Source organism: Pyrgilauda ruficollis, unplaced genomic scaffold (genome assembly GCF_017590135.1).
Source record: "Pyrgilauda ruficollis isolate IOZ18807 unplaced genomic scaffold, ASM1759013v1 scaffold39, whole genome shotgun sequence".
Classification (NCBI taxonomy): Eukaryota; Metazoa; Chordata; class Aves; order Passeriformes; family Passeridae; genus Pyrgilauda; species Pyrgilauda ruficollis.
In genome coordinates, this window is record NW_024525378.1 from 1442946 (window position 1) to 1456345 (window position 13400).

The window sequence follows — 13400 nt, forward strand, 5'->3', positions numbered from 1 at the left end:
CCCTGCTTTATGGGCTATTGAACCAGTACAGTTTCTTCAACGTGTTATTATGCAAAGGGGCAATCAACCCTTCTTGCAGAAGTCACATGGACCTCAACACATCATTCAGGATGCTGAGTCAACACTTTTGAGAAAGATTCCATGAAATTAAGTAATCCAGCTACCCCCAATTTATGAATTTTCCTCATAGTCCCTTTGGACTGGTGTCTAGAAGAGCGGTACAAATGCACTGCATATCCAAGACTGCTGAGTACTTAGACTCGTGGCATTGAGACTTGTGGCACTGTACCTTTACCTGGAGGCTTTTTAAAAGTACCTTCTCATTGGTTTTACACACACCTTTTATAAAAACCTTCAGGAAAGCAAATTAAATAAACAACTTTAACAACCTATAGGCTGGTTCACTTATCTGTGGGCAAATGCTAACAGCCTTAGCAGAGCCTCAGGCAATCTTTCACATGCAGTGTCTAACAAGCTGGTAAGCCACCTTTGAAAAGGAAGGAGGAACAATCCATGACCTGCAGTGACAAGCAGGAGCTGCCAAGCACCACAAGAACAGCCTTACCAGCTCAGATCACAGGGATACCTCACCTAACATCTTATATCCCACAGTCCTCCACATGCTTGCCTAGAAAAGATCATGAGAGTTAAACAAGCAAATGCAACACGAGCTATAATGCACTTGTAAACAGATTTCCAGCTAGCTAACTGCAAACTGTTCATTAAATTTTAAGACACCACAATACCTAATCGTACACTTCTCATAAGCACAATACCTTCACCAGCTAGAAATATTATCTGGAAGAGGTGAAAACAGTACTCTTCACCTACTTCACATCCACGCTTAAAATGTACTCTTTGTAATGTTCACCAAGAAAGAAAAGAGTACAATTTCAAATTCAAATACGCACCTCAGATTATTAGTACCATTCCTACGTACATGTTAGACATTCTTGGAATTCTTAAGAGATCAAAAGAAAGGATTCAACTCAGAACAAGACCGTATTATAGCACTGAATACCCTTTCTTCGTGCCGAAAGCGTTCCTAGAAAACCAAGGAACTTTTAAATTTCAAGTTCCAAACCAAACAGCATCGAGAAAATTATTAGCTAAAATGTGATACAGATGAACTTGTTCAAATGCAGTGTAGCAATTTGATGACACCAATTTATTTCCTCCACTGTGGGTTATTTTGGGGTTTGGGGATTTGCATGGTAGGTTTTCTTTGGTTTTTTTTTTTGGTTTTTGGATTTTTTTTTTTTGTTTTGTTTTTTTTGGGGTTTTTTTTATTTTGGTTTTTTTTTTTTTGTCCAAAGCAACAAGAACTCTGAAAACTTCAGGACTTTTTTCCCCCCATGGAATTAAATTATTTCCATTTTTTTTTTAATTGTGAAAAGGAGTATCAGAGGAAAATAAAAAGGAACGAACCCAGCTCACTATTTTTGCAGCCTGTGAATTCTTGATATATGCAGAGGATTGAATTAATGTTATTAAAGTACCCTACTGTAGAGGAGAAATACGCTTTCTTTTTAATGTTCTCTTTTCACAGACTCCTTAAAACCAGGGATCCCCACTGATCTGCAGAGGTGAAGCAGAAAAGTGACAAAAACCAACCTGCATTACTGCTATCCTCTTTTTGTCCACACATGGAAGAGGAGACCAATCACTGGAAAATCCTTAGCAAGGCTTAACCAATGATCAAAGGTACCTTGTTTACTCTTATTCCCACATGGTGTACAAGTCAGAGGACTGCCCCACCCAAAAAAGGAGTCTTCAGAATTTCTACAGCAATGAGTGACCATGGAAAAGATCATCATTTTCAGACAATTCAAATTCAACCTTTCTTCTCTTTTTTAAGAGATGTATGCAAGTTCACAGAGCAGGCACCAAAATTTGTACCTTTGAACAACTTGACATAAGTTGGCAAAGATAGTTTTTCAAACAAGGTCCAACTTAACTTCTTCTGATAATACAATACGTGCATCAACAAGCACACTGGACATTATAAAATATGCATTCACCATTACAAAATGTGTTCAGAAGTAAAACTGGCTTTCTAATTCAACTGTTGTCTTGAAGTTTGAAATGCACAACTACCTCGCTAGAAAAGGTGAGGACAGTCTAGTAGACCAAATAATTGGGTTTCAGGGCATACCAGGCAGTAATTTTCCTCCCCTCCTGTTGCCCTTCACTACCTTCTTACCCAAATAGCTAGATTTTATAAACAAAGCAATTCCTGCTTTTCATTCCACACCTAGAAAGCCTGGACAGGATTAAGCTTAAGAAAATCCAACTCAGAGGGAAGTTCATTGTTTAAAGTGTACTTTCAGATGTGGTCAAAACAGATACAGACATGTTTTCAGCACCAGAGAGATTCAAGTCTCAGAAATAACTCTATTTACTAACATAATCAGGTAACCTCAAAACCAGAGACTGGCAAACAGTAATTCTGGCTTTCCCCCCTAACTTGCTGTTGTTAACTTACCTAACCTTGTACTGCTTGTGTGAACAATGCCTGACCCAGCTCTGAGCTGCTTATTCAAAAAAACCACCACTACTGTGGAACTAAAATCTCAGACATTGTAATAAAAGATGTAGCAGGGACAACACATTTATTTCACCTGCAAACGAGAATTCTTTCTATTCAAGCTGGATTGGCTCCTGAAGATGCAGAAAATGTTCCTTGTTACTTCATAAGCAGGTGGCTTTCCTGCCATGAATACCAGCTATTCAATCCTCACTGCATCTTCCCGACAGAAGAGTTCCTGCAGCCTCTTTCAGAGAGGGCTTCCTTAGCAGCATTTTGATATCCCACTTCAGTTCAGAGCAACACCTGGTATTCCATTTATCTTGGTTGTTGCTTGCTCTAGGGATTAACTGAGAAGTACAGTATGCTCTGGGAAAGGCTATGCAAATCCAACTACTATCCACCTACAGGAGTGCAAAATAAAAACTTAATATAATCCAGGAACTATTATCTTATTTATGCTAAAGTGCCTGTATGTTCTTTTGATTGCTTCCTTGAAGAGCTCCAGGGCAATAAAAACTCATTCAGTTGGAAAATTTAAGAATATTTAAATGAAACATAGAGCTACAATACAGAATCTTTGGTAATTAAAAGGGAATGCTCCATGCTACCTCCTACATGTTAAGTGCTTGCAACATTGGACTGTATTACCCTCCTGCTTGTAAACATTTTTCATGCCTGTGAATAAACAAACAAACAACAATACTATCATAACCCCCATGCTGAAAAGATTATGTTACTACAGAACAACTTTGCTTTACTATTTGAAAATAGGATTTGTATGTTTCTAAATGGTTATATTCATTCTGTTTAATACAAAAAATATTCTGTAAGACAAAATAAACACTTTTTAAAATTTTTCTATGCACATCTGAAAGAACTTTGGGATTTGCTCATAAAGTAATTTTGTGATTTGTGCTTACGAGTTATCTTACCATTTGACAATTCATTTTAGGCATACTGAATTGGATCATTTCTTAGTTGTATCTAAAGTAGAGTAACAGTTATAAGTTGGCTCTAGAGTCTATATCACTTCTCAATTACCCCATTAGCTTTAAACAAGGCTATTAATAAATGCAATATAGCTCAATAACTAAAAAATAGACTTTAAGGTTCTATCTAGCAAGTTATACTTTTCTAATGAATTAAGAAACATAAAATAAATCCATGCAGAAAGCCACAGGCTCATAGTACCACACAACAGTTTTACTAAACTATAATCAGAGTTGTTTGCAATCATTAATTCATAAATCATCCTTTGGGGATTTCCCTACCTAATCTGTCTAAAACCATCTGTTAACAATGCTGAACAGCAAGAAAGCTGCTTCAATTCTTCTTCTGCACGATCACAGAGAGGCAGTTTTGATTTAATGCTCATTCTACTGGAGAACCACAAAAATTTGTTTAATCTGCAGAAAACTCATTAATCAGATCTCAAAAATATGAAAGATATTGAAAAAGAGCAATTGATTTTCAGCTATGTCAGTAAAAAGCATCTTCCTTCAGCCACTTGAAATGTTAGTCTGACTCATTTATCACATCAAAGACTAAGATATTGAACATTATAAAGCAGTAGCCAAGCTTAACTCAAAGCCAATTTTACTATCCAAAGGTTCACAGAAAAAAAAAGCCTGAAACCACAGCTGTTTCATCACAGTGATGTTGCTCATGTGATAAAATGTTCAAGTGTAATTTTCCATGTAAAGTGGAATATAATTAGTGATAGTAACATCATCATTTATTAATGTAACAAAATAATTTATCTCTAAGTTATTCTAAGGTACTCCTGGGCTCCCCAGCATAGCTTATAAACTACAACTGTAAATGATTATCTATTTCTCTTTCAATGTTTCACAATGACCTAACTTCAATGACTACAAGCTGTCAATTAAAAACTAGTCTCATTAAAAGGAAACCTGCAACCACATCAGCCAAGAAATACAACTGATAGCTTGAAATAATCACCTTTTCTACATCCAGATGACAATCTCCTAAGATTAACTCTTCTGCATAAATCAAAGTGAAACAATCAGGCTCCTTTAGAGGCACAGAGCACCAAGTGTAGGCTGAGCAACAGCTGAGTTTCTGCCAGAAAAAGAATTTGCATGGAGCGCAAGATGCTTAACACAAACCAGAAGCTCACAACTTAACCCACAACACCTATGGAACCGCAGGGAGAAGAGTCACGAAGTTAGTGACTGGTTGGAACCACAGAGGTGCAACTCTGTATCCAGGCAGCACCAAGTGCTCCTGGACCCACAGCAGTCACAGCATATGATCCATGGCAGAGTTTCTCTGCTGTACAGGATGTAACTCTTCTGACTTTAGCAGGTCTGCCTCCCTCCATACAAGTTACGGCACAAGCCTTTACACCACAATTCATAGTTTTATTACTCAACAGTAGTGCCAAGTTTCAAGCCTAAAGTGAGTACCAAATTAATTCATAAGACAGAAAATTCTGCAAAAGAGGAGAAACAGGTTCTCAAGCTTTCAAGTTACCACGATTTTTAATGTACAGAAAAACAAAGACATGGTCCCAAGAAGCAGTTTAAAAGCAGAGTATGCAGATCTTTTTTATCCCTCAGATGCAATGAGCTAAAGACAAATACGGATCATCCCACTTTTTCCAAAAAAGAATTTTTTCATCCTCCAAAAAGAGCCATAAGGGGTAATGCACAAGCTCTGGCACCAGCCAACAATATAAGAACCCTTCAGCACCTCAGACATATGAAAGAGAAAGACCTAGAGGTACCAAAAAAATGCCCAGTGAAAGAAGGCAGCCAAGGGATTTGCTGGAACAAATCTGTCAGTGCATCTGCTGCATGGGAAATGCAAATAAGTCAAAGTGAATCTGAGTTTGGACTGAAGGCTGAAGTTCAGGAAGGGAATGAGACTACACATATTCCTTAAGATTACTAATATTATCCAGAGAGTATATGAGACACTTCTATTTAGACTCTAACTGAGAAAGAGAATGCATTTGATTAACAAGTTCAAAAGTAGGTATGTAATGAGCCTGTACTGCAATACAATACTGTGGCTACAGATATTCAAACATTAGCTTATATACAAGACTGATGCATGATGCAGAGGAAAAAACGACAGGGAGATTGTGGTGAGTTTTCCCCCCATTTTTGTAGACTTCCAAGAATAAAGAGCTAGCGATAAATAAATTAGAAGCCTAACAATGCTTTTAATATAGGACTGTCTGCTTTAAAGCCGCTAGATAAAAACAACTGAATTTCAGAAGGTTTCTCTCTTCCAATCTCTCCAACCTATAAAGGTCCTTTTGAAGGGCTACACAGCCTTCTGGGGATCAGCCACTCCTCCCAGCTCTGTGTCATCAGGGAGGAGGCACCCGTCCCTTCAGCCAAGTCACTGATGAACAATTCAAACAATACTGGGCTCAATATTGAACTTGGAGGACACCACTTGTGACAGGCCTCCCACTAGACCCTGTACCACTGATTAAAAACCCTCTGGGATCTGCTGTTCAGTCACTTCTCACACCACCTCACTGTCTTCTCATCCAGTCCACACTTCCTGAGATGGCCTATGAGTATGTTGCAATAAACAGTGTCCAAAGTCTTGCTGAAGTCAAGGTAGGAAAGATCCGCTGCTCTCCCCTCATCCATTCAGGAAGCTATTTCATCATAGAAGTCAATACAGTTGGTCAGGCATGATTTACTTTTAGTGAATCCATGCTGACTACCTTTGAACCCCTTCTTGTCATCCATGTGGATGGAGATTGCTTCCAGAATGAGGTGCTCCACCATCTTTCAAAGGATTAAAGTGAGGATGACTGGCCAGTTGTTCCCTGGCTCCTCTTTCTTACCCTTTTTGTGGGCCGGGGTGACATTTGATTTCTTCAGTCCTCCGGTACCTCTCCCAGTCACCCAGACCTTCCAAAGACACCTGTGAGCAGCCTTGCTGTGGTGTCTGCCAGCTTTCTCAGCACTCATGGATACATCCCGTCACGGCCCGTTGACTTGGGGATGTCAAGTTTGCCTGTATGTTCTCTAACCCAGTCATCCTTGATGAGGCAGTAGTCTTACATTCCTTTACTCTGGTCTCCTGAGTCAGAGATTCCTGAGGGCTGGTGTTGTCAGTGAAGACTGATGCAAAGAAGGCATTCAGTAACTCTACCTTCTGTGCTTCCTCTGTTACCAGGGTCCTGCCTCCATTTAGCAACAGGTTCACACTCCCCTTAGATTTTCTTTTGTTATTGATGTATTTGAAGAAGCCATCTGACTTCCAAACCAGCAAATTCACAAAAGAGCTTCCCCAAAAAACACTGCTAGCCTACGGACAAAATCCAAAGGTTGGTGTCAGTAGCACGGACAGTAGCACACTGAACTCCACGTCTGCAGTTTTACACTTCTCTTAAATCTCTCTCTTGGACAGTAGATGCTTTTTCAGTTCCATGGAGAATAACATCAGTTCCACTAAAGGTACAGCAATGTACCAGCTATTTTAGTCCATTTCTTCCGGAGTTATAACCCTGATGTACTCTTCCATCAGGGTTATAACTTATGTTACTTCCTTACCACAGTTTTGCCGTATTTTTTGACAGAAAATAAGAAGAGAGTGGAGCAGTATTCATAATTGTGCTCAACTGCAAAAGAAAGTGAAACAATCCCTACTCCAGAATGCACCTCTGTGAAGTACTCAGAGAATCTGTGCGGAATCAAAGTGATATGCAGAATATGATATGAAAATGTTAGATAAAATGAACTGGAACAACTTGCCAACATTAGATGTTATTCACTAAGATTTCAAGGGGCTCAAAGATACAATGGATTGTATCAACTTACTCATGCAATATCCTGCTTTTTAAAACCAGGTCAACAGTTGAGGTACAAATGTTGCCCTGACACTTGTACATGTCACATCAATACAAAAAGTTAAAAATAAGTAGTGGACACCTAAATAAATACGACATACTGGAAAAGGTTTAACAAAGCTGTTTTTAAAGGAATTACTGCCTTACAAAACAACCAGATTTCTCTGCAGACTTCACCAATTACATGGATAAGAAGGCACTCCACTGAAAAAAAAAACTAGGAAACAATATTGACACAGTTTTCAAAAGACATCAGACAAGACTCTGAGAGAAACAGAAGCAGATCTTTTGTATGAATATTGAACTCATCAAGAGACAGAACAATGAGAAGGAAGATGAAGGGTACCAGAAAGTGAATGATTACTTACTTGTAATAAAGTTACACAGAAACCTTTACTGCAACATGGATTATTATATATAATCATAAAGAGAGAGATGAGATAAGCAAGTAATAAAACGATGAAGATTTGTTGGTGATCCAAATTTATTTGGGACAGTAAAGATAAGAACTGACTACAGAACTGCAAAAACATCTTGCAGCACTGACCAGGGAACAAAATGTCAGAACAAAAAAATCACTGCAGATCAAAGTGATACAGACAGGAAAGTACATTCCTAGCTTTCCTTATAAAAGCTAGGTCTGAGTGACCATTACTCCTCAGCAGCATGACCTTTTGATTATGAAACAGACACCTATGAAAAAATCTGACTTGCTTATGATGAAAGCAATTTCCAGGATCATCTTCTCTAGTTCCCTGCTCAAACCATGTCCATTTGGAGTGTGCTGTTTATAGTCTTATCCATTCTGGACATCTCCAAAATTGCAGACTCTGTAGGAGCTCTGCACACCTCCAGTGTTTGGCCTTCCTTACATTGATAAAGGTCTTCTCTTATATGTAATTAAACTTTTCAATGTTCCAACTTCTGTCACCATACATGTCTGGGATCAGTCTGTCTCATACCTGCCATTAGGTGGGTAGCTGTATACTGCAGTAAACTCCGCCAATGTCCAGACAAGTGCCAAACAAAAAAAGAATCACTTCTGCAGTCTGCTTTGTTATGTTCATGCTACCCACCCCAGGTGCAGCTGGCCATCACTGCTGACCCCCATTCAACTTGTCCTCCAGGATTCCCAGGCAAAGTTTTCCTGAGGACAGTTGATCCCAGCCTGTACTGCTGCATGGTGTTACCCTGACTCAGCTGCATGACTTGGACTTCACAGACTTCCTGTCATATCGTCTTTCCAGCCTGTCCCTCTGTCTAGCAGCCCTGGCATCCACAGTGTCAGACACTCCCCAGCTTGCTGTAGGGAAGTTGACATGCCTGTTGAACATGCTGGTCTATGCTCAACCCAACATTCAGATCATTAATAAAGATGTTAAACAGCACTGGCCTCCATATCAGTCCCTGAGAATCAACCAAAAAAAAAAAAAAAGCCAGATTATATATTACAGATTATATACAGACCTCTAGCTTGATGCACAATGACTATTCTAAAGCCATACCTTCAGTCTGAAAACTGCATCAGTGAGCTTCTCACATTATTAGGAAAACTTCAGCTGAGGGTTCTCTGAGGTTTAATATACAACTCCAGAAACTTCTGGAAAAACAGAACACTGGCAGAAAATTACATAATGTTATATAACATTTACTGAAATGGGAATTATTTTAGCTAGCTTCAGAGAAAGCAAGGAAACAACAGGACAGTAAAGAACAGGTTTGTTTCATTCAGCTCAAGGCACTGTTAACTCACGTAGAATCTAAGACTGACAACAACAGCATTCAAGAAGCATTGGTATCATGGGCTTTTTGTAGCTTAAATAAAGAAAAGCTTAAAAGCTTATACTTCTTACTACATAGGTCAAGTCAATTCCAAAACCTCTGGCAGGATCTCCTATACCAAGAAAATGGGAAAAACATGTTCAGTACCATATGGGCACACAATCATTCTCCAAAGTGCCTATGACAAAATGGGCTTTCTGGAAGTTGAGCAGCTGTAATCACATTGCTCTGCACTCCAGATGCTGGAGGATAGGTCACCTTCAACCCTGAAAAGTGACTTTGTTCTTTTGGGAATACGGAAGTACAAGATTATTTGGTATGCAAGTGAATGGTCATTTAAAAGGTTCCACTCCTGCTCTGCCAAGGGCTGGGACACATTCCACTAGATCAGGTTGCTCAGAGCCCCATCCAACCCGGTCTTGAGCACTTCCAGGGATGAGGCACCCACAGCATCTCTGGACAACCCACTGCAGTGTCTCACCACCCTCACAGAGAAGAATTTCTTCCTAGCATCTAATCCAAACATATTTACTTTCAGCTTAAAGTCATTTGCCCTTGCTCTGTCACTACACACCTTTGTAAAAAAGTCCCTCTCCAACTTTCTTGCAGGTCCTCTTTAGGTACTAGAAGGCTGCAACAAGGCTCTTCAGAGCCACCTCTTCTCCAGGCAGATAGATCTCAAAGTTTCCCTCTTCGTCCCAAGTACCTGACTGTGAAGATTGACAAATACCTATTCTGCTGGTTCTCAGAATGTTTCCTTAGAACAGATGTAGACAGACAAACACCTACAGCAGTGAAGGTACCTGACTGCTCCTACACTAGCAAACAGGTACAGAATGGCAGCTGCGGAAGCCACTGGTGGAACCACATCCTGAAAAGAGCTTTTTCCCTGTCTCTGCTTTTCCTCAACTGTTTAAATGACTTGTTATTAAATGAGTCAGCACTGACCACTTCAAACACCCTTCCTGACGCATGTTGCCAAAAACTCCTCATTAAAAAAAACGAACCCCAAAATAATTAGACTGGAAATGGGTAGCAGCAGTGAAGGAGGATGTCTAGATTTTAAAGAATGCTATAGTATTTATGCATGGAAAAGTGAACTAAAGACACCTATCCCAGTAAAGAAAATATTGCTTATTTTAAAGAAAATTGTGGTGCTTCACCCCAGAAGCCATGTTTTCTGAACTGCATGCCACATGCTTTGCAAACTACTGTGCAATGATTCTTTTTCACAGTTCAGCTATGTATACAGTGAAAAATAAGTGTTAGCAAATATGCTTAATACTGTGGCTTAAATTTGTCGTCTTTGTCATCTGTGGCACTCTTAAAAATGGGCCACATCAAGGTCTGAACAGATCTAGTTAACTCTGTAAATACTCTAAGTTTTAAAACCAATTTTAATTGGTTTAATAAGTACATGCAGTAATGACTCTAAGGGTAATTTCTCCTGCTGGAAAAATAGGAATCTTATACCACTGCTGATAGCAAATGTACTCTGTTACAACATAGTCTATAAGAAAAAAAACCCAAGCTGCAAAATGCAATTTAAAAAAGAATCAAACAAAACCAACCCTCACAATTGCTGAGGAAAAACAAGCAGGCAAACACATGTTTACAATATTACAATGATGACGATGTGCGGTACAATACATTAAATAAGAATCAATGCAGCTTTTTTTTGCTTAAAGAAAAGATTTAGCCCCACATGAGAGACTGAAAGTGAGTTTGTCAGACAAGGCACCTTTTGTTTCCTCTGCTTAAAATAAGTAGTGAAAAGCAGCAGGAACATTCTGACTATTTTTTCAGTAGTATACAAGTATCACATAGCGCTTCTCAGATTTTAACAAAAGGGTAAACTGTGAAGTTAACTTCACAGTAGGAACAAAGCCCTTTGCAAGTGCATTTGGTACAAGCAGAAAAATAAAGTCCTGAGGGTTACTGCATGCACAGCTTATGCAGAATCTACAAGCAGATTCTGAGACTAAGAAGTATTCTATAAACACCATTTTGCATAAATTTCCCGAACAAAGCCAACCAGCGAGATCTCAACTGAGCAATCCAGATGGAACGGTACAGGCAGAACTGATAAACCACTACGGTAAGTGGGGCATTTTACCAGGCAGGTGTAGGGAGCTACTGCTGACACCATCAGCAACTTCAGCCTGAATCGGATCAGAGCTCAGCGCTCGTGCTTCAAGGAACACACTTGTCTCGAGTCTGGAGCGCCTCAGCAGGAAAACAGGGAGCTCTGAGTGTTCACAAATGCTCAGACACACGGTATACAGGGAAGCGAAAGCTGCTCAGCCCTTCTGGAAGGTGCTGTCACAGGCTTTGTGGACAATGAAAAATCATACATGACACACTTCTCTGTGGGTTTCATTGCAAAGGTAATAAGATCATTTGTTGTTAAACACTACTCCAGAGAAATAGGAACATCTTAACATAAATCTGTTAAAAGCACAAATTTAGCATATACAACTAAATTCAGCTTTTACAACTGGATGTGTTTCTGACTGCTCTTAAGCTTCCTAAAAGAGGTCTCTCAATTTCATCTCAGTTGTTTTAGGACTAGAAAATTAATTTAACTTTACTTTGCCTTGGAAAAAGTGGTTCAATCCCTTTGAAAGGCTTTGCTGTACTGACTGTGACGTCTCCAAACAGAAAGAAACCCACACATTACCATGATGGGTACAGAAACACAATCACCCATCAGAAAACCTCCCTGTAGCCCAGACACAGAAATGCAAAACAAGGCTTACCACAGCTTGTTTCCAGATAGATTATGAAGATACATAAACACAATTTGACCTCACCAGGACTAGTTATTTTTGTATAGCTGTTACATATTGTTTAAAGATTTTGTACAGATAGGTCTTGACTTGCTAACTTTATTGATCAGTGCTTAAAGCACAAAAATCATACACAGCAAACACTGTGCTGTTTTCAGACATTATTTTTCAAGAAACAAAATTCTAAGGAGTACGTCAAACGTCAATTTTGTAACTAAACGTCTGAAAGAAAACCCCAACAGCAACAACAAAAAACACCAACGCCAAAGAAACTGGTATATAAATACTTAGCAGAGCAATGAAAAGCCCGATTTAGGAGGGTTTTAAGGTTCTTGAGCACTGTGCGGGACGTGCTAAAAGGTCACCAAGACAGTTTGCCCATTATCGAACCTCTTAAAAACCGGGCACTACCCCGGGGTGCAGCAGGAGCTCCAATCAATGCAACGCTCAGGCCAGACCGCGAAAACACAAAGCTCCGCCAAAGCCCCGGGAAGGCGAGCGCTCTCTCCGGCGCCGAGCTGGGAGGAAAGGAGCGCGCTCCCACGCGGGCAGCCACAGGCGGGAGGCTCGGGAAGCGGGAGCGCTCGGGCGGCGGGGCAGTCCCTCCGTCCCGGGGCTCGGACGGCCGGCGGCACCGCAGCGCCCGGCGTTACGCAACGCTCCCCCGCGACCTTGCGGGGAACTTCGGAGTCTTTCTCGGGGACGGACGTGCGAGCAGCATCACCCGCGCGGCACCGGCTCCGGCAGCCGCCCGCGGCCGGCGGGACCCCGGGACGGGCGGGAGGGGGCGCGGCTCAGAGCACCGGAGACCGGGGGGCTACGGAGCGCCGCGACCCGAGCGCGCAAACTTCGCCGGCGGCCGAGCTCCGTCCCGAGCGGGCAGAGCCTCCCGGAGGTTGCGGGGGGAAGGGGGTGGGAAATTGTTCTCCCGCGGCGGTTTTCCTACCTGCGATACCAGCGGCACCAGCGTCTGCTCCACGGAGCGCGTGCGGATCTCCAGCCCCGCGTCCGCGCCCAGCCCCGACGAGGACGACGAGGAGACGCCGCTGCTGCTGCACGGGGACGTGGCCATAGCGGGGCAGCCGGGCCGGGACCCCCTCCGGCCGCGCCGTCGCGCTCCCGCACGGGCAGCCCGCGCCCGCCGCTCCCCTCACGCCGCCCTCCCTCCCTCAGCGGCCCCTTCCCCGCCCCTCGGGACGGGACGGATTTAAAGCGGCAGCTCCCGCCCGCTCGCCTCCCGCCCCGCCGCGCGGCCAGCGCCGGGGCTTGCCGCCTACCCTCCCGTGCCGCTCCTTTCCCGCGCCTGCTGCCCCGCTCCACCCCGCAGCCGGCGGAGGAAGGGAATCGGGAGTGGTCCTGCCGCCACCGCTCCCACCCAGAGTTTCCCCTCCTGTCTCGCTTGGGGCGGGGGAAGGTCCCTGCCCGAAGGGGGGAAGCCGGAGCAGGCGGTGGCTGAGGG

General features: G+C 42.1%; 1 protein-coding gene across 1 annotated transcript in view; it reads right to left on the reverse strand.

Annotated features, from left to right (window-relative positions):
- Positions 1-13096, reverse strand: part of CTNNAL1 (catenin alpha like 1) — a 56495-nt gene extending 43399 nt beyond the window's left edge. The window contains exon 1 of the mRNA XM_041476576.1: positions 12888-13096. Within this exon, the coding sequence (XP_041332510.1) occupies positions 12888-13013 (126 nt within the window). The 5' untranslated portion in view covers positions 13014-13096. The remainder of the gene's footprint in view (positions 1-12887) is intronic.
- Between the last annotated feature and the right edge of the window lie 304 nt (positions 13097-13400).